This window comes from Prinia subflava, chromosome 19 (assembly GCF_021018805.1).
Source record: "Prinia subflava isolate CZ2003 ecotype Zambia chromosome 19, Cam_Psub_1.2, whole genome shotgun sequence".
NCBI lineage: Eukaryota > Metazoa > Chordata > Aves > Passeriformes > Cisticolidae > Prinia > Prinia subflava.
The window spans coordinates 1,590,871-1,618,315 of NC_086265.1; the positions used below are offsets into that span (position 1 = coordinate 1,590,871).

At 50.9% G+C, this 27,445-nt stretch overlaps 2 protein-coding genes across 10 annotated transcripts; both read left to right on the forward strand.

Annotated features, from left to right (window-relative positions):
* The first annotated feature begins 950 nt into the window (after positions 1-950).
* BRI3BP (BRI3 binding protein) lies at positions 951-7,901 on the forward strand. 9 transcript variants are annotated; one of them, XM_063415635.1, is made up of 6 exons: positions 951-1,208; positions 2,039-2,141; positions 2,783-6,088; positions 6,132-6,383; positions 6,425-6,531; positions 6,572-7,901. In XM_063415635.1, the coding sequence occupies exons 1-3, from the start codon at positions 1,005-1,007 to the stop codon at positions 3,199-3,201; spliced, it is 726 nt and encodes a 241-aa protein (XP_063271705.1). In that variant the 5' UTR covers positions 951-1,004; the 3' UTR covers positions 3,202-6,088; positions 6,132-6,383; positions 6,425-6,531; positions 6,572-7,901. The 9 variants fall into 9 exon arrangements, with proteins under 9 accessions (XP_063271705.1, XP_063271703.1, XP_063271706.1 ...); XM_063415633.1 differs by having other exon boundaries at positions 2,783-6,383; XM_063415636.1 differs by having other exon boundaries at positions 2,783-6,383; positions 6,425-6,509; positions 6,679-7,901.
* Positions 7,902-8,307: 406 nt separating this feature from the next.
* DHX37 (DEAH-box helicase 37) lies at positions 8,308-27,344 on the forward strand. Its single transcript, XM_063415991.1, has 27 exons — positions 8,308-8,525; positions 9,383-9,552; positions 10,093-10,205; positions 10,714-11,038; positions 11,678-11,826; positions 12,109-12,201; positions 12,790-12,886; positions 13,209-13,322; positions 14,249-14,350; positions 14,821-14,935; positions 15,046-15,141; positions 15,480-15,556; positions 16,671-16,809; positions 17,063-17,139; positions 18,151-18,383; positions 19,417-19,528; positions 20,087-20,193; positions 20,589-20,777; positions 21,005-21,129; positions 21,777-21,893; positions 22,608-22,780; positions 23,171-23,285; positions 23,670-23,807; positions 24,745-24,839; positions 25,292-25,365; positions 26,351-26,448; positions 26,966-27,344. The coding sequence occupies exons 1-27, from the start codon at positions 8,423-8,425 to the stop codon at positions 27,046-27,048; spliced, it is 3,429 nt and encodes a 1,142-aa protein (XP_063272061.1). The 5' UTR covers positions 8,308-8,422; the 3' UTR covers positions 27,049-27,344.
* The last annotated feature ends 101 nt before the right edge of the window (positions 27,345-27,445 follow it).

Below are 27,445 nucleotides of genomic sequence, written 5' to 3' on the forward strand. Positions count from 1 at the left end.
GCCAAAAATACCTCAAAAAAACCTGTCATCAGTTACCAACCTGTTCTGGAAGAGGATGAGGCTTAAGATTATACACAGGTATCAACATATCAGCAAATCTTAAAAGAAAGTGCCCTTTTATAAGTATATAAAGCATCTATATGCTGTTGAAATTGAATCCTAAGTACCTTCCTGGATGTGAGCCCAACCCTTCCAGGGCCAAACAGAAAACAATGCTGAAAGGTCTAGGGCGTTCTGCTAAATGTGAAAATAAATGCTTTGGCCAGACTAAAACTGGGAAAAAGGCCATAGCAGAGATGTCTATATTCTAAATATCTACTCCGCTACCAGGCTTAGGCTGAGCCACACGGTTGGCAATGGCTGCTGGGCTGAAATAATGAGTCAGGTTGGAGGCTGGAAAATAAAGGAAAATGGACACGGTGTTAATGAGCGTGGGCTGAAGGTGCCACGGGGAAAAAACACCAGCACAGCTCCAAAGGGTCAAATCCCCACAGACCTGGGGCCACGGCCCTGTTTTCTAAAGGAAGGGCTAAAGCTGGTTCACCTCTTTCGGGATGAACCTTCTTCAAATCACTGCCTCAGCTCTAACCATTCCACTGAATTCCTTCCAGGAAAGGTGCTAAAGGCTCTTTAAAGACAAACCCCTCTAGAGCCTGAGGTCAAGAACACGGAGTACAAAATCAGCTCCCGCAGTCTCTCCTCGTGAGAGATGCTCCAAACCCCAAATCATCTTTGTGGCCTCCTCTGGCCGCTGTCCAGCACCTCCTTATCTCCCTGGCACTCAACTCCCGGAGCTTTGCACAGCCCTGCGGCCTCTCCAGGGCGGAGCAGAGGGGCCAAGCTCGTCTGTGGCCGCTGTCCGGGCCGCTCCCTCAGCCCGGCCTTTCCCTCTCCCGGCGCTTTTCCCGTGCCTCCCTCACGCCGGGCGCGGAGCCCCGCCCGAGCGGGCGGTGCCGCGTTGCGCGGCCGGCGGGCGGCGCTGCGGCGGGCGCGGCGGGGCGGCCATGGCGGCGGCACGGCCGGTGCGGCTCCGGGGGCGGCTGGTGCTGCTGCTGCTGCTGCTGCTGCTCGGCGCGGCGGGGCCCGGCGTGAGGGCGGCGCGGAGCCGCGGCGCCGACCGCCAGAACAGCCTCCGCCGCGCCGCCAGCGGCCTCTACCAGGGCGTCAGCGGCCTCTTCGGAGAGGACAACGTGCGGGCCCTGCAGAAGGTGAGGCGCCAGTTGCTGCTGCCCCCCCTTCCTCCTCCTCCTCCTCTCCGCTTCCTTCGCTTCCTTCTCCCTCCGCCTCGGTGCTCCGACGGTGAACGGGCGGCTCTTGGGCCCCATCGCCCGCATCGCCCCCGATGCTGGACCGGCCGTGGCCTCGGTACGAGGCGGCGGAGCGGCCGGAGCGCGGCTTTGGGGAGAGGAACGGGAGGCCAGGCTTGCAGCGAGCTGCGAGAAATAGCGGCTAAATGCTTAAATAAAGGTGGTTTTGGCGGGGGACACGGCCGCTGGAGCCGTCCGGCTGAAATCCGGTGTGTCTGCACCAGCAGAGCATCCTGTGCTTGTAGCCCATCGGAACTTGCAGGAAGGCAGGCGTGCGGGAGCTGTGCATTCCTCTGTTCCTGCTTTCCTCGGGCAGTCGGAAGGAATAATAAATTCTGTGGAATTGACCTCTGAGTACACCTGAGACATTTGCGTGTGATGCCGGGGACATCTCTCAGTTGCTTGATAAAAGTAAATCTTTGGTTTGCCTTACCAGTTTTTCATAATCGTATTTTCTCTAAACTTCAAAACGATAGTAAAGCCAATAAAGTGGATTTTTAAATCCTGCCAACATATACGTGCCAAAATACCTTCAATAACGATAATTGCAATGCATAAATTCATGATTCACAGAGTTGAGAAAAATTTCCGATTTACAATTTTTCCCGTAGGGACTACAAAATAATCTGCAATTCTTGCTTAATGAGTTATAATTCTACTCATGACGAATAAGTCTCGAAGTGCTACTTTAGGATTTGAGGATTTTTTTAATTTTCAATTTTATTTCTCAGTTTTTCTCAAGGTTGACAGAGAGGTTTGTGAATGGGGTGGATGTATTAATGGACACATTCTGGAGAATATGGACTGATTTGTTAGATGTTCTTGGAATTGATGGTAAGTGTGATGCCTGCTCACCCTTGAACTGTCTCAGCCTGTATCAGTGTTTACAAGCAAATGGGAAAACAGTTACATTTTATCATGCTGCTTAAACATCCATCAGTGGTGTCTCTGCTTCACATGGCTTTGATTTTCCTATTAGTATCTTCAAACAAGATCACTGAACCCCACCATTCCATTTCTGTATGTGTATCTTCAGGATGTGTATAGAATGAATTACAAGTCTTGGTTGGTTCCTCGGTGTCATCGTTAAATGGATTCACACAGCCAGGAACAGGGAAATCAATGAGGACTAGAGAAAGGGAAGATGCAGTTGAGAGCCTTTAGGATGTAGCTTTTACAAAGCAGGATCTGTAGCCCCAGTATGAATTTTGACCTCAGGCTCTAGAGGGGTTTGTCTTTAAAGAGCCTTTAGCACCTTTCCTGGAAGGAAAGCTGAATGGTTGGAGCTGAGGCAGTGATTTGAAGAAGGTTCATCCCGAAAGAGGTGAACCAGCTTTAGCCCTTCCTTTAGAAAACAGGGCCGTGGCCCCAGGTCTGTGGGGATTTGACCCTTTGGAGCTGTGCTGGTGTTTTTTCCCCGTGGCACCTTCAGCCCACGCTCATTAACACCGTGTCCATTTTCCTTTGTTTTCCAGCCTCCAACCTGACTCATTATTTCAGCCCAGCAGCCATTGCCAACAACCCGACCCGCGCCCTCCTGCTGATCGGTGCCATTTTACTGGCCTACTGGCTTTTATCTCTCTTCCTGGGATTCTTCTTCTATCTCCTGCACATGCTGTTCGGCCGCTTCTTCTGGATCGCCAGGGTGGCCCTGTTCACGCTGTCCTGCGTGTACATCCTGCAGAAGTACGAGGGCGACCCCGAGCACGCCGTGCTGCCGCTCTGCTTCGTCGTGGCCGTCTACTTCATGACGGGGCCCGTTGGGTTTTACTGGAGAAGGAACAGCAACAGCAGCCTGGAGGAGAAGATGGATCACCTGGATAGCCAGATCAGACTGCTGAACATCCGCCTTTCCAGGGTGATCGAGAACCTGGACAGGGGCAGCGAGCAGTGAGCCGGCCCCTGCCCGCCACCTACACCAGCTCCGGAGGGTTCCTAAGCACTGTCTCATCCCAAGTTATGAAGCAACAAAACATCACATGGTAAAAAGTGTGCAGAGTTATAACTTTTCATCGTGTCTAAGACTAATTTATCTAGGTTAAACACTCAGCCGTTAGACTTCTAGGAGAAAGAAAAAAAAAAAAACATTTACAAAATTCAGCTGTATATTCAGAGTTTTATCCAGTACTAGAATTTTCTCAGTAGATAAACGCTTACTTTTACAAGCATTTAAAAACATCTTTTGTAAAGTTTTTATAAAAGCAAATTGAGTAGTCTTTCAGATATTGAAATTGAGTTAAACATATGCAAATTTGACACTTTAACAGTTAAAAAGAAAAAAAAAATCTCAAGCTATCAAGCACTTCCATTGAGAAGTAACTGCTGTGGGTCCATATTTTTTCTTCAGAGTTGTGAATGTTTTTGTGTTTTTGTTGGCTTATTTCATTGCCTTGAAGTTGCCTTTCATAGAGTATCAGATGAGGAATTTTCTGGTATCCAGGCCAAAAAATTCACACCATAGCTTTTAACAGGAGGTGGGGAATGAGGGAGAAGAAAGATCTGAAAGTCCTTAAAGGCCAGTCCAGTGTGAGGAAGAGCATGTGTGGCATTTTATCATTGCATTTCATCCCGAGAACTTTAATTTGTTAGTGTCTGGCAGGAAATCTGGTTTAATAAATTGGCAGAGAAGGAAGATGTAGTGTGACAAATTGTAATTCACATTCGATCTGCACAATGAAGCATTTTCCAAGCTTAAGTGCGTAGACTAAAACATGATTTTTAATCTCAGGACCCACGTAGTTTCTCAGAAAAGGCAGCAGTTAAAACACGTGCAAATGTATTGTTGCTTAAAGCTTTCTCAGGACCAATAAGCGGCAATAAATTATCTTCAGGAAGATCTGGATTTTTTTCTAAAATGATAATAGTTTTATAGGAGCTTTTTGCTTGAAGTCTGTGTCCTCATTAGGTTTTGGGCAAAGCGAGTCACCTTTAGAGGAGGGCGTAGGAAACGGTTCTCTTTCAGAGCAGTGGAGCTTTGAAGCAATTTTATTTTGCAGGATTTCTGTATTTCTTAGAACTAACGAGCTCGGTAGGGTATCACTGGCTGTGCTGGTTTACTGAAACGCACTGAAGCAGAGGTAACCTCAGGGAAGGAAGTGTGGAATGTGGTTTCACCTGGAAACAGCAGCATCCAAGGACACAGAAGTGTGGAGGGAGGGGAAGCACCTACCCCTAGCGATGAGCACAGTCCTGATACCACGAGGGGTAGGATGGAGCACAGCTGAAGCTCTCCATATTCCATAGGGTCCAAACAACTGCATCAAAAAGCGCAACAAAAATTGGTCTGTGATGGGGCCTGGCTGCAAAGCAGGGGAACGAGGAGGAGGAGGAGGTTCCCCAGGTGAGCCTGCCAGCGCCAGCTCTGCTGGGACAGGCTGGCCACAGCTTGTTCTTCCACTGGGCAAAGCTTTTGTTGGATGTGATGCTTAACTGAATGTAACTGTGGGGCGGTTTTCTTTTTCTCTTTATGCTGAAGTCTGATGTTCTTCTTGAAATGTGTGTGTTACTTGCCTAACCTCTTTGGGTCTGTGTGTGACATTTCCACGGAGGTTATTTTTAAATCCATGTTAATGGCCTTGACTCCTGGTGATCACTTCGGTTCAACATGGTTGAAGTTCATATGCACTTGGCACGGTTGGAATGCATTTTGATTTTTTATGTCACCTGTAAATCCCCCTGCTCCCCATTTATTAACAAGTACATGGTTTAGAGTTGTTAAATAACTGATTATCTCAACTTAAAATCTTTCCTGTGAACGGATAGGGACTATGGCAAGAAATAGTCCACTTTGTCAAGCTGAAAATGTAATTTATAGTAAATTCCTTTTTCCAGCTCATTTTCCATAGTATTACAGAGTCTTCCCTGTGAACTCAGTTCTCCATACAGTTGAGCACAGAGGACTGGGCTAAAACACCGACCTGGAAATTAGGAATTGACAAGTAAAGCTTGTCAGGTCTTGATGTGTTTTGTCAAATTTGAGACCTGAGGACCAAAGTCTGCAAACCTCGCTCATGTCAGCGGCTCCATCGCCTTGCTAGGACAACGTGCATGGGTCAGTTTGCATAGATTGTATTTTGTGTAATCCATATTTAACGTTGAAGTTAAAAATACTGGATCATTTATATATTAAGAGGTGTCTATGATAAAGATTTCTTTAAAAGTATTATATAAAAATTAATTTGGATTATAGTTTCTCCCTGTCTCGCTCTAATAATTTATCTTTGTTTTGTAAAATCAGCCCTCCTATATTAATACTCTTCATTTTGATCACCCTGTTGCTTGAAAAATGGTATTTTTATATTTACTTGCATCCCATGTATAGCAAAATATTATGTGAAAAGCAGTATATATAAAATTGGGTATTTTTAATCAGTATTTTTCCCAGCACTCAGTTTTCACATTAGTCAAATTCAGAAGTAATGATTTTTTTAAAGCACAATCTAATCTTCAATATATATATATATAAATATATACTTTAAAAATGCTCTGTATTTTTAAACATGCACTGTAGTGAAAGCGCTTTTGGGGACATGAATGTGGTATTGTATTTAACCTCTTTCAACTTTTGTAAATACCTTTTACAAGTATTTTCCATACTGGGCCATCTAGTTTACCCATGGCGGTTTTTGCTGTTTTTTAGAGACCCGTGCCAGTGGCTGCACTGCTGTTGTATCCCACAGAGCATCCCAGAGATGGGCAGGGCTCTGTGTCACCTGGGGACAAACCCAGCCTGCCAGGTGACACCTGCCTGGGGCACGGGTGGCACTGGGCAGCCCTGCCAGGTGACACCTGCCTGGGCAGGGGTGGCACTGGCAATCCCAGCAGGTGACACCTGCCCCAGGCATTGACAACCCCAACAGGTGACACCTGCCCGGGGCAGGGGTGGCACAACCCTCGGCAAGTGACACCTGCCTCAGATGGGGTGGCACTGGGCAGCCCTGGCAGGTGACACCTGCCGCAGGCTCGGGTGGCACTGGCAATCCCAGCAGGTGACACCTGCCCCAGGCTGGGGTGGCATTGACAACCCCAACAGGTGACACCTGCCGGAGGCTGGGATGGCACTGACAACCCCAACAGGTGACACCTGCCCCAGGCTGGGGTGGCACAGCCTTCGGCAGGTGACACCTGCCCGGGGCAGGGGTGGCACTGGACAGCCCTGGCAGGTGACACTCACCCCAGGCTGGGGTGGCACAACCCTGCCAGGTGACACCTGCCCAAGGCAGGGGTGGCACAACCCTGCCAGGTGACACCCGCCCCAGGCTGAGGTGGCACTGGACAGCCCTGGCCGGTGACACTCACCCCAGGCTGGGGTGGCACAACCCTGGCAGGTGACACCTGCCCAAGGCAGGGGTGGCAGTGACAACCCCAACAGGTGACACCCGCCCCAGGCTGAGGTGGCACTGGACAGCCCTGGCCGGTGACGCCTGCCCCAGGCTGGGTGGCACTGGACACCCCTGGCAGGTGACACCTGCCTGGGGCAGGGGTGGCAGTGACAACCCCAACAGGTGACACCCACCCCAGACTGGGGTGGCACTGGACACCCTTCTAGCTCCCCTTTTTGCCGTGACTTCCCAGAGCAGGGGAGCAGCTCATGGTGCCCCGCAGGGAGCTGCTGCCGGGGCACAGGTGACACGGGGACAGCCCCACCTGGCTGCCTCGCAGGACGGACCCGCTCCTGGACCTCCCTGCAGCCCTGGAGACGCCGTCACTGTGGGAGCGGCTGGCACCAGCGCCGAGGACGGGCTGCGGCCACCCGGGAGCTCCGCAGAATTCCCGTGGTTTTCCAGCCTTCGGAACCGCTGCATTTCCCCGTGTTCGGCTCCCCTGGGCCCGCACGCCTGTAGATAACCCATGTGTCCTGTGGAATGCGGCGCTTCCCGGCGGGTTTGGGTGTACAGACCTGGTGTAGCTCAGTGCTGTGCTATAGCGCGTCCCTCTCCTCGTGATTTGCTTCTCAAGACTCGTTGCGTCGTCGGTGTGGAAAATAGACCAGTATCAACCTTAGCTCTTCGGTGGTGTAGAAGTGTTTAAGTGTGGTTTGCCTCACATACTGATCTGTATTTGGCAGCTAATGGCATTAAGTGACCATGAGTTCTCTTTGTCTGGGTTGGAAAATTAAAGGTTTTATTGTATCCGCATGTATTTTAAACTTTTTGGATAATTCCATCGACCTGTGATGACAGCACATGTAAAAAACGATCTTTTCCTTTTATTCAGAAGTTATATTTGCTGTGGTAGCAGTTGTTGTTGGCACTGATGGTAGTGATTTCACATCCTGTTTTGTACATCAGGTTTCACGATTACAGTGTTTAAGTTTGTACAATTGTTTATGTAAAAATGATTTGGTCTGAAGAGATGCTGTGTGTTCACTTCTGATCCTAGACACATACGAGATCCTACTGATAATACTGTTAAGTAGTTACAACTGTACCAGACTTATTTTTTACAGAGCTTTACATGCCTTTATTTATTCCTTTATCGGACCATCCAAACCATGTACTCCGTAGTTCAGTATTTGTAGACCAGTTTCACCAATCAACTTAAAGGCATTGTGGCAAAAGCTTCGAATAAATGTTTACTGAGACTTTGCACTGAGCTGCGAGTGCCTGCTGAGGCTGCGAGGGGTGGGCTGGGAGAGGAGGGGAGGGAAGGGAAGGGGAGCGGTGGGACGGGACGGGACGGGACGGGACGGGGGTGGGATCGGGGGGTCCCGGTGTGAGTTGGGGGGTCCCGGTGTGAGTTGGGGGGTCCCGATACCGAGGGACCGCCCCGCCCCTTTCAATCCCTGCCACGCCCCTTTCCAATCCCTGCCCCGCCTCCGCTTCTGCCCCGCCCCTTTCGATCTATGCCCGCCCACTCCCCGCCCCTTCATCACGGCCCCGCCCCTTTCCATCCCTGCCCCGCCCCCTTTCAATCAATGCCCCGCCCCTTTCCATCCCTGCCCCGCCCCCTTTCAATCAATGCCCCGCCCCTTTCCCGTCCCTGTCCCGCCTTTCTCGCGAGACCCCGCGCTCCCGGAAGCGGCGGCAGCGCGGCCCGCACGTGTGGCGGCGGCGCCGGGCCGGGCCCGGTCGTGCCGTGTCCCCGTCCCTGTCACCGTCCCCGCCACCGCCGCCATGGGCCGAGCGCGCCGCCGGCACAACTGGAAGGCGCGGCTGCCGCAGGGCCCCGCGCCGCCGCCCGCCGCAGAGCCGCTGGAGCTGCCGCTGGAGCTGGGAGGTGCGGCGGGACCCGGCGCGGCTCTTCCCGCGGGCCCCATTCGTTATGGAGAGCTCGGGCTGAAAGGGGCGCCAGAGCTGCTCAGACCGCAGTTGCTGCCGTGCCTCTGCTGTATTTTTATTGCGTTTTTATCGGAGGCGTTGTTGTTATTTTTAAAAGCTCCCCCGTCCCTGGCTGTGGCGCGGGTGGCACGGTGGTGCTGGGGCACAGGCTGGACTCGATCGTCTCAGGGGGCTTTTCCTGCCGGGTTCATTCCCTCGTTGTGTGATCGGGCCGGCTCTGCATTGACAGCTCTGTCACAGCAGTGGTGCCTCCAGGGAGTTCAGGAGTTGGACTCGTGGGTCCCCTCCGAATCACGACCCTCAGTGCTCCCATTAATTAATTATTAAAACAACTACTAAACATATTTCTTATGTTCAACATTCGCTCTCTCAAATGTTACTTTTTTTGAAAAAAAGGCTATTCTATTATTCTGTTTTTATTAATCAGAATTTAGTAATGCAGTTTTTAGTGTTAAAATTCACTTTTGCCCAGGCAAAGCAGGAGGCTGGGGGGTCACCCCAGGGCACACTGTGTCCTGACCCTGGGGAACTGAGTAAAAAGGCAAAAATTGCATCACGTTGTTACATAAACCATGGAAAATGGCCCTCAGGGCTATAGAAAGCTCAGGGTTATTGAATCCCCAGTTTCGAGGTCTTTTGCCCTTGCTGATGCTGCAGGATTTTTTTTTTGGCCGGGGATGAGGGTTGTGGTTGTTTGAAAAAGCTAAATCTGGCCTGGTGCTCGATAAGCCTTGTAAGCAGTGTGCTGAAAATAATCCACCTGGCACGAGTGAATAACCAAAGCCTTGCCTTCAGATGGAGCAACGCTGAAGGGGATTGACGAAAGTAACGCCCTGGTCCTGCCAGCAAAAAAAGCAAAGAGGAAAAAAGCCCCGGGTGTTGTGCAACAGCAGAAGAAACCCCTGAGCAAGAAACAGAAGAAAAACCTGCAGAAAGTTTTGGAGCAGAAGGAAAAGAAAAAGCAGGTGTGTTGCTGTTTGTGGCAGGAGCAGCTTTGTGCTCTTCTCTGGAAATGATGGTTTGGTGTGTGGAGAAGGGGGGTGAGGATGAGGAGCTGGTGAGGGATGTGGACAGGGGTGAACCCTCAGGTGTGAACCCTCAGATGTAAATTCTGAGGTGTGAACTCCCAGGAACTCTGATTTTGGAGGTAGTTTAAAACTCTGGCTGCCTGTCCTGCCAGTGTCGTGTCCCCCCTGAGGGGTTTGAGGGGAGGCTCCCATTGCTCCAGGCCTCATTCCAGTGGTTCAGTTCAAATCTATTTTCTTTGCTGCAGTTTTCAGGGTGCAGCTGAGCTGCTCATGGCAGTGATGTCGAGTCCCCATTTCTATTTTTGCTCTGGTACAGGGCTGAAATCTTCACCAGGGGGGACTGACCCTGGAGCAGCAGGAGGGTTTTACAGCTGCACAGCAGGGTTTGCACACTTTGTCATGCTCATGTGCAAATCTTGAAATGAAATGATTTCCTGGCCCAAACAAGCCCTGATTTTGGCTGTTTTCCCCAAACAGAGAGCTGAGTTGCTGAGCAAGCTGAACGAGGTCCAGGCTTCTGAGGCAGAAATGAAACTCTTGTACACCACTTCCAAACTGGGCATTGGGGAGCGCATCTACCAGGCTAAAAGGTAAAGGGATTTTTGGGTAGAACCCTTGCAATTATCAGTGTATTTGAACAGCAACATTCTGAGCTTTCCCTTCATTTTTATTTCTTCCTGGTGCAAACAGGTTCTTCAGAATGGATGGAGTTCAATAATTCACTATTTTTATTTGATAATGTGACAGTTATTTTTTTGTATGAGAGGATGCTAGTTAAAAGAACTTGGTCTTTCATGTGGGTGACACAATCTGCAGGCTTTTGGCTGTTGTGCTAAACTACAAAACTGATGGATAAATATTTACTTATTTTCTTGTACTGGAGTACATTTATAGATTAAACTACAAAGATACCTTCAGAAGAAATGAATAAATCCCAGGATAGAAAATGCTTAGATACAAATCCATCAATTTGGTCAGCCAAGGCTTTACCTGGCAGAGTTCTGGAAACCTCCAGGAGCAGACATCCTGGTTTTTGGGGAAGTCATGTCTGGTTTGAGGTGCCAAAACACAGTTGACATGTAGATATTTTGTTTCCAGGGTGACACAGGAGCCGAGGGCTGATGTCCCTGAGAAGATCAGGAGCATCAGCGGTGCAAACAAGAGAAGGCACAGCTCGGGGTCAGAGTCAGAGCCTGAGGAAGAGCCCAGCAGCTCTGAGGAGGAGGCAGAGCAGAAACAAGACACTGAGAAGTGCTCAGCCAGTGCTGTGGATGCTGCTGGAAAGGCAGAAGGAGGAGAGGGGAAGGCAGGGGCTGCGCAGCCTCCAGCTGCTCCCAGTGCCCCCGTTCCCCAGGCAGCCCCCAGCAGGGTCCCCTGCCAGCCTGCAGTGTTTGTCCCTGTGGACAGGACTCCTGAGATTCAGGTGAGGCTCTGGGCACAGCACAGAGCTTGTCAGAGGGGCTGCAGAGGGTGGTGTGTTCCAGCAGCTGGCTGCTCTCAGGGCCCTTGTTCTTCCAGGTCAGAGCTTTAAACCTGTCTGGTCCAGCAGCAGGAAAACTCCGTTTGTTTTAGGGTAGAAACATTTATCTTTAGTTTTACATGCAGAATCTATTAACATCCTTTATTCTTCTTTGCTGGAAAATCTTCTGAAGTCCCTTTCAGCTCTCCATTGTTTTGTATTTGTGCTGGATGGGTTTGTCCCCTTTGTTGTAGGTGGGGCATTGTGTGGAAACAGGAGGAGCTCTGCACGAGTCTTGGCAGACAAGACAGTTGTGAAATGAGTTTTCTCTTGAAGTGCTGTTTTAAGAAACTCAAGGGACTCTGAAGTTTCACAGATGAGAGTGCAGGGCTTGCCCTCTGCTTGCTGGGAAGCTGCTCTGGTGGCTCTGGCTCTCAGCCATGCTCGTGTGGCCTGGACTGGCTCAGAGCTTTCCCAGTCTCAGGCTTGCAGAATTCCTTTCTGTGGCTGTTACACTCTGAGGAAGATAACACTTTTCAATCCCGAGGAAAACAAAAAAGGAGTGAGAAACAACACAACTAAAACACGTTTTACACTGTTTAGGAAGCAAGACTAAAGCTCCCAATCCTTGCTGAGGAGCAAGTGGTCATGGAGGCCATTAACGAGAACCCCATTGTGATCATATGTGGAGAGACAGGGAGCGGCAAAACCACGCAGGTGCCTCAGTTCCTCTACGAGGCTGGATATGCCAGGTAGGAATTGGGTTTTACATGCAGCAAAAGCAATTGCAGGGACAACATTTTGGGAGAAATTTTGCTGTAATCCGTGCATCTTCAGAGCAGTACCAATATAACAGAGAGGGGATCCCAAAGCTCCCTGTCCGTGCTTTTATTCCAGCTGTAGCTAAGAGTGGGGCTGTGTGACTGATGCCACTTCATCTAGAGGCTTTAGTGAGAACTCCTGTTGTCCCTTTTCGGGCTGCTGCTGTGTTTAGTTGAAACTGAGCCACCCTTTCCTTTCCCTCACCCCGTCAGTGCCGGCAGCACCATCGGCATCACGGAGCCCCGGCGCGTGGCTGCGGTGTCCATGTCCCAGAGAGTGGCCAAGGAGATGAACCTGTCACACAGGTGAGCTGTGAAACACCTTGGGACCTTTCTGGAAGCTGGCACTGAGGTGCTCTGTGTGAGTTGTCAGAAAAACCCTTTTTATGACCCACAGATGGGGCTCCTGAGAAGCATTTTAAAAGGTTTTATTCCGTTTTCAGTCTCATGAGAAGGGTGAGATGGTGCAGGTGTTACAATTCACCCCATCACAATCAGAAGCCAATTACAATCCATTATAAGTGGTTTTTTGCCTATCAGCTTTTGCCACACAATGCTGCTCATGCTTCTAAGCCAATCATCTAAAAATACCTCACATGGGTTCTACTACAATCCACCTTCCATAGCTCTGTTTCTCCAATCTCCAGTCTGTTTGCAAGGCCATCATTTGAAACTTGTTCCAGTCCCGTTTCTCTCCCAGCAGTGTCTGTCCCACCCCAGGGCCTTTCTCAGTCACACACTTTATCTCAGGGTTTGCACACAGGTGCACAGGGCTGTGGGAGCCTCTGCCAGGCTTTGGGAATTCTCTGTAAATCCATTTCCCTCAGTGAGTGACGTGGACTTTCTGCTTCTCCCTGTGCTTTTTCCTGTGCCTGCCCTGGTGTTTCCCCACAGAGAGGTTTCCTATCAAATCCGGTATGAGGGGAACGTGACAGATGAAACACAGATCAAGTTCATGACGGATGGTGTGCTGCTCAAAGAGATTCAGAAGGTAAATTGCTGTCCTCAGTGTTAGAAAAAGGGAATTTTTTGTGTAGCTGGGAAGAGAGGCCAGTGTGGATTTGTTCCCAGTCTTTCAAATCAGAATCGCTTTCAGCACCAGAGATTTGTTTCATCCTGCCCAAGTCCCTAAACATTAGTTTGTCTTGCTGGGTAAAATGAGAGCAATAAGAGGCTTGGGAACCAGACTGCTTTGTGCAGGATGAGTGCATTCAACTGTGTGAGAAATCCAGCTGGGGATGGGGCTCAGGCTTGTGTAGCTGTGGGCTGTCCTCACTCAGACATCCTGTGGTGAAATCCTTCTCTCTCCTCAGGACTTTCTGCTGTCAAGGTACAAAGTGATCATCATTGATGAGGCCCACGAGAGGAGCATGTACACGGATATCCTGATAGGGCTCCTGTCCCGCATCGTGCCCCTCCGGCAGAAGGTGAGAGGGGCAGGGCTGCTACTCTGGCCAGAGCTGTGCCAGGAAGGGGAGGGGGGCATGGAGAGGCTCTGTGAGGGGGAATCCCTGTGCTGGGAACCCTGGAGGCTGAAATTCCAGGTTTTCTGGGCTAAAAGGTGCTGACCCTCAAGCAAACACCACATCTGATCCGAGGCCGTGGAACAGACTCCCGAAATTGGTTGATAGCACTGGGGTTGTGGGTGTGTAGTTTGAATGGTATTGTGTGATCTCACGGCCTGAAAAACTAAGATTTCAGATTTTAGTATATAGTAATATATGTGGGGCAAGATGGGGGATTTTGGGAGTTGTCTAACTCCTTCTTCTTCACCTTCTTTTTCTTGGTTTTGGGTGGTTTTTTCTAATTGGGTGAAAGGGTCTGCATTGCCGGCCTTAGGTGGTCATTATTGGGTCAAAAATGTCAATAATATAGATGTCACCTCGTTATTGGGTGGTTAGCACTTAAATAAGCTTGGAAAGAGTTAGAGGCATCCATTTTACCTCCATTTTCTATCTTGCTAGTTAGAACTCACTGCTGGTGAGGCTGTAATACAGATAAGAATTAATAAACACTGAGTCTGAACACAAAACTGTAACTGTGTATTAATCCCAGCTCTACACAAAAAAAGAAAAGAAGAAATAAAAACCTCACATCTGTGATGTGGAAATCTGGCAGAAATAACACTCAGTTGAACATATTTGTCTTTCTGTATGGTTGAAGAAGCCCAGAGCCTACACCAAGGGGGAGGCAGTACATATCAGTACCAAGAGATGAATTTTCAGGCCAAATCCAGTTCATTTGAGAGCTGCAGTGTGTGGATAATTGAACAGCAGCAGCCTGGGGGAACACAGGGTGTTTCTTGTTGCCCTGGCTGAGGCTGGCACGGGGTGACAGGTTTGTGTCCCTGCAGAAGGGGCTGCCCCTGAAGCTGATCATCATGTCGGCGACTCTGCGAGTGGAGGATTTCACTGACAACCCCAGGCTGTTCTCTGCCAAACCTCCTGTCATCCAGGTACTGTTCCCCTCCCTGGGAGCTGGAATACAGCTTTACAAAACAGCTACAGAACAGGGCACTCTAATCTTTCCAGCTGGTGCTGAAATCTTTCAGATACCGATTTTAAAACAGGCATTTTGTTTAGCCTATTGTTTCTTTTGGGAGTTGGTGTTTTTCTTTCCACTTTTATCAGAAAACCGCCCTGGCAGAATCTGATTATCATGAGAAACTCTTAAGCTGTGGTTCAGGAGAACTAGAAAGCCTCAATCTGAGTTGATGATGTGAAAAACTTTGGTTTCTAGCATGGTTTTATAGTGTTCAGAGCAGACACCACCAGTAATTTCTGTGGGCTTGGTGTTTTGTAGGGTACCAATCCCAAGAGGGGAACAGAAACACAGGGTGAGCTTTTCTAGTTGTCCCATGAAGGCTGTAATGATTGTGTGGAGTTATGACAGCAGACCCACCCTTTATTGGTATTTCCTCTCCAGGTAGATGCAAGGCAATTCCCTGTAACTGTTCATTTTAACAAGAAAACCCCTCTGGATGACTACAGTGGGGAGTGCTTCAGGAAGGTGTGTAAAATCCATCGGATGCTGCCTGCAGGTAGGAGAACTTCACAGCTGAGAACCTCTCAAATTCCTCATACTGGACATGTCTAAAGGTTTTGTGGGGTTTTTCCTTTCTTTCCTTTTCTTTTTTATTTTTTCTTGCAGGTGGGATTTTGGTGTTTTTAACAGGCCAGGCAGAAGTTCACTCCCTCTGTAGAAGATTAAGGAAAGCATTCCCATACCAAAAAAACAACACTGCAGGTAATGCTGTGGAAACTCTTAAACTGCAAATTAATCCCACTGGGAAGTGAGCTTGCTTTACATTTAAAAATGTGAACATTTACTTCAAAACCACAAAAACCAAGGTTTCTGGAAAGGGCTCGTGGTGGGTGTGATGGTCATGACTGATGTTAAATTTTGTGCTGGTTGGATTTTGGGAGAAGGTCCCTTCCAGTTCCCCTCTGCCTTCAGTGTGACTGTTTGCTTCTCCCACCCTGTGCATCCCCAGAGAGGTGGGAGTGGGACCAGAGCCCCCCCAGCACCTTTTCCAAGAGGAGAGCATGCTCAGCTCACAGCTGTCCCACTGGCTGTTCTTACAGGAGGAGAGGATGACAAAGAGGACTCGGTGGAAGAAATCAGGAAATTTAAGAAATCGAGGAAGCGGAGGAAAGTCCTGGTAATGTGTGATGGGCAGAATTCCCCCAAGGGCCAGGAGGGAGCAGGTGCCTCCCTGCAGACAGCACTGCTGGGTAGCTGTGCCTCTCACCAGCTCTTCCTGGAGCCCTGGAGCCCCCAGTGTCCCCTCAGGAGCTCCAGCAGTGCTGCTCATGCTGCTGCAGAGTGCTGAGGGGCAGGAGATTGATTTAGATTGAGTACTGACCACTAAAACCAGAATGGAAGGAGCTCCAGACTGGCTGGCACCAGGGCTGCTCCTGCTCTCACCATTTGTTACCCAGAATTTGGACTGGTGTGTCTTACCAAGGGTGGGGTTTAACTTATGCTGATGCACTTTGTTAGCAGGAGGCCTTGATGTTACAGATACACTGATGTTTTAGGGGATACACTGATGTTTCAGGGTATACACCGATGTTTCAGGGGATACACTGATGTTTCGGGGGATACACTGATGTTTCGGGGGATACACTGATGTTTTAGGGGATACACTGATGTTTCGGGGGATACACTGATGTTTTAGGGGATACACTGATGTTTCAGGGGATACACTGATGTTTTAGGGGATACACTGATGTTTTAGGGGATACACTGATGTTTCAGGGGATACACTGATGTTTCGGGGGATACACTGATGTTTCGGGGGATACACTGATGTTTTAGGGGATACACTGATGTTTCAGGGGATACACTGATGTTTTAGGGGGTACACTGATGTTTTAGGGGGTACACTGATGTTTTAGGGGATACACCGATGTTTTAGGGGATACACTGATGTTTCAGGGGATACACCGATGTTTCAGGGGATACACCGATGTTTCGGGGGATACACCGATGTTTCGGGGGATACACCGATGTTTCGGGGGATACACTGATGTTTCGGGGGATACACTGATGTTTCGGGGGATACACTGATGTTTCAGGGGATACACTGATGTTTTAGGGGGTACACTGATGTTTCAGGGGATACATTGATTTTTAGGGGGTACACTGATCCCTCTGTCACCTTCAGGTCCGCAGATCTTTGGAGTCAGTGCTCAGCTTTGCTTTCAAAGCAATGCAAAGTGCTGCTTGTGTCCGACTCTTGACGTGTTGTTTTCATCTTTCCTCTCTCTCAGGCACTCCCCAAGATTGATCTGAACAGTTACTCTGTGGTGCCTGTGGATGAAGGAGATGAAGACAGAGACACTGACAGTGATGGTGATGCTGCAGGCTCTGATCTTGACCTGGATTTAGGAGATGGAGACTCAGAAGAAGGTTTGGCACATATGAAAGAAGGAACCCCTGTCTCATGTCACCTGTGACACGAGCTGGTTGTGCTGAGCTGCTGTGGCAGCAGAGCAGCCCCGTGTCATGGCAAAGCTGTTCAGCTTTTCCACCTCCTGTACCAGTTACTGGCACCAGTTTGTACCAATTGCTTTCCTGGTTTTAATGGAGTGGTGTTTGAGCAGGTGTTGGTGGGACTAAGCCTGGAATTTAGACTGAACAACGTTGGTTTGTTTCCCCACAGATGAGAAATCCGACTCGTCCCTGCCCCTGTATGTGCTCCCACTCTATTCCCTGCTGGCACCAGAGAAACAGGCAAAGGTAAAGGATTTATTGTCACAGTGAGCAGGAGATCTTACAGATAGGAGTGATCATTGTCTGAAATCACAAGTGAGCTGAAATTCCCACCTTGGGCTGACTGTCAGCTTGAATTGCCCAGTGGGCAGGCTGGGATGGACTGGGGCAGGCCTGCCTCGGGCTGTGGTCCCCCTAATGTGCCCTTCAGCAGGGTGGGAGGGGATCAGCCACAGCCCTGCAGGACCTCCAATTCCATCCTGGCCCTGAGCACAGCTCAGAGCTGCTGTGTGCTCCTCCTGGAGCCCCTGTGCTCATTTCTGAGGCTTAACCGAGCTGGACAAAGAGCTGGAGACACAGGGTTAGGTCTCTGCTCTGACTCTGAGTTCCCCTGGCAGTGCCATCTGTGCTGCCATCCCTTTGCAGCCCATACAAACCAACTCCCTGTCCCTTTTCCCCTTTTCCCCTTTTCCCCTTTTCCCCCTTTCCCCCTTTTCCCCCTTTTCCCCCTTTCCCCCCTTTTCCCCCTTTTCCCCCTTTTCCCCCTTTTCCCCCTTTTCCCCCTTTTCCCCCCTTTTCCCCCTTTTCCCCCTTTTCCCCCTTTCCCCCCTTTCCCCCCTTTCCCCCCTTTCCCCCCTTTCCCCCCTTTCCCCCCTTTCCCCCCTTTCCCCCCTTTCCCCCCTTTCCCCCCTTTCCCCCCTTTCCCCCCTTTTCCCCCTTTTCCCCCTTTTCCCCCTTTTCCCCCTTTTCCCCCTTTTCCCCCTTTTCCCCCTTTTCCCCCTTTTCCCCCTTTTCCCCCTTTCCCCCTCTTCCCCTTTCCCCTTTCCCCTTTCCCCTTTCCCCTTTCCCCTTTTCCCTTCCCTTTTCCCTTCCCTTTTCCCTTCCCCTGTCCCCATCCCCTGTCCCCATCCCCTGTCCCCATCCCCTGTCCCCATCCCCTGTCCCCAGTCCCTGTCCCCAGTCCCTGTCCCCTCCCTGTCCCTCCTGTCCCCTCCCTGTCCCCTCCCTGTCTCTCACACTGCCCCGTGTCTCTCGCAGGTGTTCAGAGCTCCTCCTCCCGGCACCAGGCTCTGTGTGGTGGCCACCAACGTGGCCGAGACCTCTCTGACCATCCCGGGCATCAAGTACGTGGTGGACTGCGGGAAGGTGAAGCGGCGTTTCTACGACAGGGTCACGGGGGTCTCGTCCTTCAGGGTCACCTGGATCTCCCAGGCCTCGGCCGACCAGCGCGCGGGCCGGGCCGGCCGCACCGAGCCCGGCCACTGCTACAGGTCAGCACTGGGCACGAGCAGACAGCCCAGGGGGGATCAGGGAGGTCACACCACCCCACAAACCACCCCACATCCCCCTGCCCCTTCCAGCAGGGTCCTTTGGGGCTGTCTGCTGTGATGGTTCTGGCTTCTCTGCCTGCCAAGGTCAGGATTAACAGCACAAGAGGCAAAGTTTGTGCTCAGACTCAGATGTTTATTGATCCTTATCTACATTACATAGCTGTGAGTTCTGCAGTACCTCTGGTTAACAAGGTGCAAAATGGGGTGCTTCTCTGTGTCTAAAAGAACTTTTCAAGGACGATCTGTCCAGTTGTGAAATGCCACCTAAATTATTTTTGCTTCAAACCCAATAACCAACCACTTGAAGTCCGCAGTGTGGACTTTATTAACCAGTTACAGAAAACCAGCCAAACTCATAAAGAAGGAAGAAGAAGGTGAAAAAAGAACAACTAACCTTCATCCTAAAGTCTCCATCTTGCCCCATATGTATTACTATATACTAAAATCTTCAACTCTAATTTTCCTATTGTATCACACACTTCTATTCAGAATACACACCCACAACCCCAGTGCTGTCACTCAGCTTTGGAAGCCTGTTCCACAGCCTCAAGTCCAATGTAGTACTTGCTTGAGGGTCAGTGCCTTTTAGCACAGAAAGCCCCAAATCCTCAGTTTCCAGAATTCCAGCAGTCTGTGCTCCAGTGGGAGAGGTGAAGCCTAAATGTGAACTGTCACTGCTGGTGTTGGTTTGAGTTTGGCTTCTCAGGGGCCTTTCTCTTGCTGAAAGCTCTTATTTTTATGGCTGGACTAGGTTTCACCATGGCCAGAAGAGATTTCACCATGGCCAGATGGATTTAACTCCGAGCTGAGTTAACTTGTGAATAAGACAGATCCCCCAATCTGTAAATAATGATGTGATTATATAAATACTATCCACAGCTGCCTTTTTTTTTTTTTTAATGCTTTGCTAATTTTTCCTGCATATCTTTTGAGTTAAGATTTGAGGATCTAAGTAACACTTCTGGTCCACTAGGTTATACTCTTCAGCAGTGTTCATGGACTTTGAGAAATTTTCTGCTCCAGAAATAACCAACCGACCAGTGGAAGACTTGATTCTGCAAATGAAGGCATTAAATATAGAAAAGGTGAGTTGGAAAGGGCTTTGTACTACAGCACCCATTAAAGTGGTTGCCCTCAGGAGGCAGAAACAAACAGAAATGTATTTTATTGTTGCTTGAAGCTGTGCCTTGTAGTAGAAGTTAAGATCCTGAGAGTCCATTTTGGTTCTGCACATTGCAGAAGCTGCTCTGAATTCCACTAGGCCTTAACAGACATGTTTGTTCAAGTAGTAAATGCTTTTTTATATTCTTAGAGGTTAAAAAAACCCCACAGGGTCTGTGTTTTGGAGATACTGAGGCACTTTCAGAAAGCACACCTCTTAAATTTAGCCCTAAAGCAGCCTGCCCTGGGCGGTGCCTGCCCTCAGTGGCAGCTGAGGGTGATTCTGGTGTTCCTGTTTCCTCCTCTTCTTGTTCCAAGCATTTCCTGCCATTGTGTCTCCTTTCCTTTCGCTCCTGGCAAACATCCTAGGTGTTTTCCTTTGGTTCACGTAGCCAGAGGGGAGGATTCCCTCCCTCCCTGAGCTCCTTGCTGCGTTCAGGCTGTGTCAGTGATGGACTGAGGGGTTTTTCTCTTGTTTCTAGGTCATCAACTTCCCCTTCCCCACACCACCTCCCACGGAAGCCCTGGCAGCAGCTGAGGAGCTGCTGATAGCCCTGGGTGCCCTAAAGGAGCCCCCCACGACAGGAAGGTAATGCCAGTGTCCCCCACTGCTGTCCTGTGTCCCCCACTGCTGTCCTGTGTCCCCCACTGCTGAGCTGTGGGCTCTGCTCTGCTCCTGCCTCCTCCTCACACCCAGGGGTGTCCTTGGGCACAGAAAGTGGCATCAGCTCAGCCTCTGCTTCACCTCTCTTTGTTTCCCTGGCCCTGGGTGTGTCTGGGCAGGGAAATGCTGTGCTGGGAGCCCCAGGCAGGGCTGCTGGGAGCTGTGTTAGGAAGAGGAATCTTTTCCCCCAGCCTTTGGGACCAGCACATAACAAAACCCGAGAAAACCCCTCAAATTAACAGGGCTGCCAGAATCAGGAGCATGAACTCATTCTAATTCCAGGTTACTTCATTCCATGAGCTCTCTTTGCTCTCCCCCAGGCTGAAGCAGCAGCTGGCAGCGAAGCTGAGCTGCCCCATCAGTCCCCTGGGCAGGGTGATGGCCACTTTTCCTGTCTCCCCCCGCTATGCCAAGATGCTGGCACTGAGCAGGCAGCACAACTGCCTGCCCTACACCATCACCATCGTGGCTGCCATGACTGTCAGGGAGCTCTTTGAGGAGCTGGACAGGTGAGTGCTGAGCCTGCTGTGCCCCTCAGGGCTGTGTCCCTGTCACAGCTGTGCCCCCCTGCCGGAGGCACAGCACCCACAGGTGCTGCTCTGTGTGTCCCTGTCACGGCTGTGCCCCCCTGCCCGAGGCACAGCACCCACAGGCGCTGCTCTGTGTGTCCCTGTCACGGCTGTGCCCCCCTGCCCGAGGCACGGCACCCACGGGTGCTGCTCTGTGTCTCTTCCAGGCCAGCAGGGAGTGAGGAGGAGGCAGCCCAGCTGAAGAAGAAGAGAGCCAGGTTTTTACAGATGCAGAAGATCTGGGCTGGGCAGGGGCCGATGCAGAAGCTGGGGGACCTCATGGTGATGTTAGGTACAGACCCTGATTCCCTGTGCTCCCATCCTGTTCTCCTGCTGGTTCCCTGTGCCCCTCATCCTGTTCTCCTGCTGGTTCCCTGTGCCCCTCATCCTGTTCTCCTGCTGGTTCCCTGTGCTCCCATCCTGTTCTCCTGCTGGTTCCCTGTGCTCCCATCCTGTTCTCCTGCTGATTCCCAGTGCTCCCATCCTGTTCTCCTACTGGCACCCTGAACCCCAGCCTGGCTCTTGTCTGCAGCCCCGAGTCCAGCAGTGTTTTCCAGGCTGCTCTCCAGGCAGCCTCCCCTTCCCCAGTGCCCAGAGGCAGCTGAAAGGCACCCACTGCCTGGGCCACTGCCTGGGCCACTGCCTGGGCCACTGCCAGGGACACTGCCAGGGACACTGCCAGGGACACTGCCTGGGACACTGCCAGGGACACTGCCTGGGACACTGCCAGGGACACTGCCTGGGACACTGCCAGGGACACTGCCTGGGACAGTGCCTGGGACAGTGCCTGGGCCACTGCCTGGGACACTGCCTGGGACACTGCCAGGGACACTGCCCAGGGGACGCTGCCTGGGACACTGCCTGGGACACTGCCTGGGACAGCGCTGTCCCCCCGTGGGTCTGCCAGGAGAGCTGAGAGCTGCTGTGTGTGCCCTGCAGGAGCCGTGGGGGCCTGTGAGTACGCGGGGTGCAGCCGCGGCTTCTGCGAGGAGAACGGGCTCCGCCACAAAGCCATGCTGGAGATCCGGCGCCTGCGAGGGCAGCTCACCACGGCAGGTGGGTGATTGCTGTGCTTGTCCTCTTCTCTGGGATTCTTGGAATTTCCCTGCCAAGATCCCCTAACTAGGTTTTTTTTTTCCTCTGCAAGTCCTGTACCAGGGTTTGAAGGGATGAACAGTACTTGCAGCTTTGGGTTTTAGAGATGTTTTATCAGTTTCTTATCTCAAGGTCTGTGTGCTGCTTGCCACAAGCTTAATGCACTGAAAGAACGCTGCTGGCAAGCCCCCCTGATAGAAAACTCAAGGTCTTTTAGTGGTCTCTGTCCAATTAACTTTTAAAACATACTATATTTACAATTTTGTGCCAATAATCACTGCCTGTTCTAGACACACAATTTCTGCCTCAAACCCATTGTTCCAATGTCCCTGTGCCCTGTCACAGCAGAAGGTGGAGTTGAAGAAGAAGAATGTGAGACATTGCACAAATTTCTCCATCTTGCTCTCATCAACTTCCATTCTAAAAACCCAAAACTGCACATTTTCACCCTGTGGCAAACTGAACTACTATTTATTTCAAATCTTTGTTGTTCATGGTTCATCTCTGAGTGTTGGAAGCTTTTCCCACGGACTGAGGTCAAAGGCAGCGCCTTCCTGGGGTCCCAGCAGGGTCTCAGAGCCCCCTGAGGCGCCCTGGACTCCAGCAGGGGGTGGCACATCCCAGAGCTGGGTTGTTTTTCCTGTTGAATCTCCTCTCACCCCATTTTCCCCGCAGTGAACTCGGTGTGCTCGGGTGCTGGGCTCTTCGTTGACCCCAAGATGGAGCCCCCAACAGAAGCCCAGGTGACGTACCTGAGGCAGATCGTGCTGGCAGGGCTGGGGGACCGCCTGGCCCGCAGGGTGCAGGCAGAGGAGCTGCTGGATGACAAGTGGAAGAACGCCTACAAGGTGAGCCTGGGCTCAGCCCTCCTCCCCTGCCTGGCAGAAAGGTGCTCCTGTGCCAAGCCCAGGTTTGTGGCTGGGTGCAGCACTGAGGATGCTCGTGCTGGCTGCCTGCAGCTTCTCTATGTGGAATTTAAATTTGCAGTGTTGCCATTTCCTGGTGCTCATGTAGGAAATGTTCTAAAAGAGCTAAGGAGTACCATTAGTTCATCTTGTAAAGTGCTTGGTGTCTCCAGAGAAGGTGAAGCAGGAAATGATGGGGTTATTAAAAACCTCCATCACTTAAGGAAAGCTTACAAATGCACATCTGAGGGAGACTGAAGTGAGATGAAATGAAAAAATTGAATTGTCAGTAACTGGTGTTAACTCTGCCTCAATCTTTGTGCCTCCTGACAGACAGCACTCCTGGAGGACCCAGTGTTCATCCACCCCAGCTCAGTCCTCTTCAAAGAGCTCCCAGAGTTTGTGGTGTATCAAGAAATTGTTGAGACCACCAAGCTGTACATGAAAGGTGAGTGCTGGGGGCAGCTTGTGCTTGTGTGGAGCTCAGCAGTGCCCTGGCAGAGTGTTCCCCTCTGTGCTGGCTCAGTGCTCTCCTCACTGAGTGGTTGTGACTCCTGGGATTTGGATCCTTAAGGCTTCCTAGGTCTGGACCAGGAGATAAATTTGCCTTTTGTTTTTTAATTTATCTGGCAGAATTGGCTGGAGCAAAGCTCAGCTTCTGAAATGTCTGCTTTGCCCCAGCCCTGCCAACCACAGAACTCTGAACAGATTTTTTACCACGTAAAAAGCTTGACTTGGAAAATGAGGGACAAGTAAACCTGTGGGGATGAGACCCTGCCCGTGTACCCGTGGGGCTGCAGGACCTGCATTCAGTTGTGCTTTCCCTCCTCAGGAGTGTCTGCAGTGGAGCCCGAGTGGATCCCTGCCCTGCTGCCACCCTACTGCCACTTTGGGAAGCCTCTGGAGAGCCCTCCTCCCTCCTACTGCCCTGGCACAGGCCGAGTCCGCTGCCACAGGCCCAGCGTGTTCTGTGAGTGTCCCTCGGGGGCCCTGTGCTGGGGACAGCTCCTGTGCTGAGGGATGGGGACAGCCCCTGTGCTGGGGACAGCCCCTGTGCTGGGGACAGCCCCTGTGCTGGGGGCTGGGGACAGCTCCTGTGCTGGGGACAGCTCCTGTGCTGGGGACAGCTCCTGTGCTGGGGGCTGGGGACAGCTCCTGTGCTGGGGACAGCCCCTGTGCTGGGGACAGCTCCTGTGCTGGGGGCTGGGGACAGCCCCTGTGCTGGGGACAGCCCCTGTGCTGGGGACAGCTCCTGTGCTGGGGACAGCCCCTGTGCTGGGGACAGCTCCTGTGCTGGGGACAGCCCCTGTGCTGGGGACAGCTCCTGTGCTGGGGACAGCTCCTGTGCTGGGGACAGGCCCTGTGCTGAGGGATGGGGACAGCCCCTGTGCTGGGGGCAGCCCCTGTGCTGGGGACAGCCCCTGTGCTGGGGACAGCTCCTGTGCTGGGGACAGCTCCTGTGCTGGGGACAGGCCCTGTGCTGAGGGATGGGGACAGCCCCTGTGCTGGGGGCAGCTCCTGTGCTGGGGACAGCTCCTGTGCTGGGGGCTGGGGACAGCTCCTGTGCTGGGGACAGCCCCTGTGCTGGGGACAGCCCCTGTGCTGGGGACAGCCCCTGTGCTGGGGACAGCTCCTGTGCTGCTGCTTTGACCAGGCTCCCACAGCCCCAGCAAGGTCAAGCTCAGCTCGGGCTGTCCGAAGGGCTCAGCAGTGGTTTGAGCACCTCCAGGGGGGTTGCAGCATTTAACTGTTGGTGTTTCCCACTGAAATGGGCTCTGTGAGGGCTGGTGGGGCTGGCAGTGCCCTCCACGCTTCTCTGGGCACCTGTGTTGTCCCACCTCCCTGGAAATGTGCCCTCCTGGGGGAGCAGGGAGGAGACCTTTGTTTCTTTATTTCTTTGTTTGCAGATCGTGTGGGCTGGCAGCTCCCTGCTGTGGAAGTTGATTACCCCGAAGGAATTGAGCGCTACAAACACTTTGCCAGGTTCCTGCTGGAAGGAAAGGTGAGTGTGTTCAGCTGCATCACTGCCCTGATGTCATCAGTAAGTTTTTAGCCCAGTTTTTGGAGGAGATGACCCTTATGGCTTCATTTCTTTTTGTCCTCCTGTTCCTCATCGCTTGCTGGTGGATGGAAGAGTTTGTTTTGGTTGGTGAGGTGGGGAAGGTATCTCTGAAACACAAAAAAGCATGGAAAAATCAGTATTTCAGTGAAAGACACCCCCAAATTTAAGTCCTGTTTTTGCAAAGTAAAAAAAGCTAGTAGCCCATGTCTTTGTCCACCCTGAGACAGAAGAATTGTCCAACAAGTGAGGACAAGACTTAGGGACACATGGAGAGGAGAAAATGGGAGAATATGACATGGAAATTTGTAGTGGCACAAGTTCACTGATGGTTGTTATCATATAACAATTAATTTACCTTATTCATTAGATAATTGTTGTAACAAATCTTCCAGGTCATTAAAAAGCTGAGTTCCTACAGCCAGTGCCTGCTGTCCAGCCCCCTCATAATGCTGAAGACATGGTCCAAGTAAGTTCTTAAACTCCAGGTTGTTGTCTTCACCAGACAAGTTTCACTTCCTTTCTAAATTTAAAAAACTCAGTGCTGAGAAGGCTGTTGGAAGTTGTGATCTTGGCTGTAGCTGCAGGGTGAGGAAAATGAATTTTGAGTTTTCTCACCAAGAAAAGTTGTGTCCCAGGGGAGCTGGTGGTGGTGAGGGCAGTGCAGGACACAGAGTGCTGGTCCCTGCTGGTCCCTGCTGGTCCCTGCTGGTCCCTGCTGGTCCCTGCTGGTCCCTGCTGGTCCCTGCTGGCCACTCCTGGCCACTCCTGGCCACTCCTGGCCACTCCTGGCCACTCCTGGCCACTCCTGGCCACTCCTGGCCACTCCTGGCCACTGAGCTCTGCTGCTCACCCCTGTGAGGATTACCAGGTGAGCACTGCTGCTCTCTGTGCTTTGCTGTGGAATTTATTTCTTTATTTCTTTCCAAAACATCTTTCCAACAGCCACTGGGGTTTTTTTTGACACTCACAGACCTCCAAAAGGCTGTGGGCTGTCACTCCCTTTCTCTCCCCTCGCTCTCTCATTTACCAAAATGAACTTTCTCAGAGTCTGCTCGGACTTTTCCTGGAGTTGATGAGCACAGGGATTTGGGAGGGCTCTGTTAGAAGTGACAGATGTTATCTGAGGTGTTTTCCTGTTTCAGTCAGTTCAGAGCTCAGCACGGCCCCTGGGGACTCCTTTGTGCTTTACCTTGGGCTCTGCAGCTGCAGAGGAGACACAAGAACAACCTGCTGCTGCTTTTAACCACAAGAAGTTCATGTGGGGGGAAGAAACTCCTTGTAATGAATTTTCTTCAGCCAGTGGCACTTTTCTGTATGCAGAGGTTGTGTGTTTGTACATCTGTATTTAGCCTTTTCAAAAGATGTGGAGTTCCTCAAGGCAGGCTGAGTGCTCCAGCCCTGCTAAACTGTGCTAATGAACATTGTTTTATTGCACCATTTCATTGACTCAGACTTCAGCCCAGGACAGAAGCCCTGCTGCAGGCTCTGGTTAAAGAAAATTGTGATAGTCGTGATGCTCTGCTGGCTGCATGGAGGAAAAACCCTAAATGTGAGTGTTCTGCTTGCTTAATTATCAGTCATTTCAGTGGAGTACCTCGAGGACTATTGAATTATAATTTCAAAAAATGGACTAGTTCACTTGTAAAGCTCCAAATATTTCCTATTTTCTTACCAGAAGCAGTAATGCCCTGTGTTTGGTTCTTGTGAAAAGTGACTGAAAGCACTATTTATTTGTATTGTAAGATTTTTTTTTTCTGTAGTAGTAACCACAGTTAAAATGTATTAATCTGTGGCGGTACTGTCCATGGATAATTGATTTTTTTTTTCCTGGTAAAATGGATTTTCTTCAATATTGGGTGGCAGATGCTAAGAATTCCTTCACAGCAGCAGCAGCCAAGTGCTGCAGTGACGATGCCTCTCAGAAATTCCTGTGGGTGCTGCCCACAGGAGCACCCAAACCCCGGCACCGTGGCAGCAGTGGGGTGCTGGTCCTGCCTCTCGTGGGGTGAGCCCACAGGAGGGGATTTTTCCAGGCAGACGCTGTAGCTGCTGCTCTTCCCTTGCAGATCTGCTCGCAGCCTATCGCCAGTGGCTCCCCGAGGCCATGCACCAGGAGCTCGCCCTCAGGTGGCCACCAGTAGCCGTGTGACTCGTGGTGTTGATGGACTGCTTTTCTCCAGGATGTTTTGAGGGCTTTCCAAGGTTTTTCCTTGGAAATCCGAAGCAGATGGACTCACCAGCTGTAGCAATATTTTTCTGTAAGCAAAGCAGGTGTTGTTCTGTTTCCCCACCAGTCCTGCCAGCTGTTTGGCTGGCACTTCATAATGTTAATGATTGGATAATTTTATCCATTGTATTTTATGGATTTTTTTTTTTTACCTGAAGTTTCTCTTTGGACTATATTAGTCATATGAACTCTAATAAAGATGTAAAGTTCTTGGTCTGGATGGGAGAAATGTTTGCTGTGTGGGATGCTGCAGTGAGCAGAATCTCAGAGCTGTGCAGGCACATCCAGATGCAGGCAGAACCTGGGCAGCAGCTCAGGA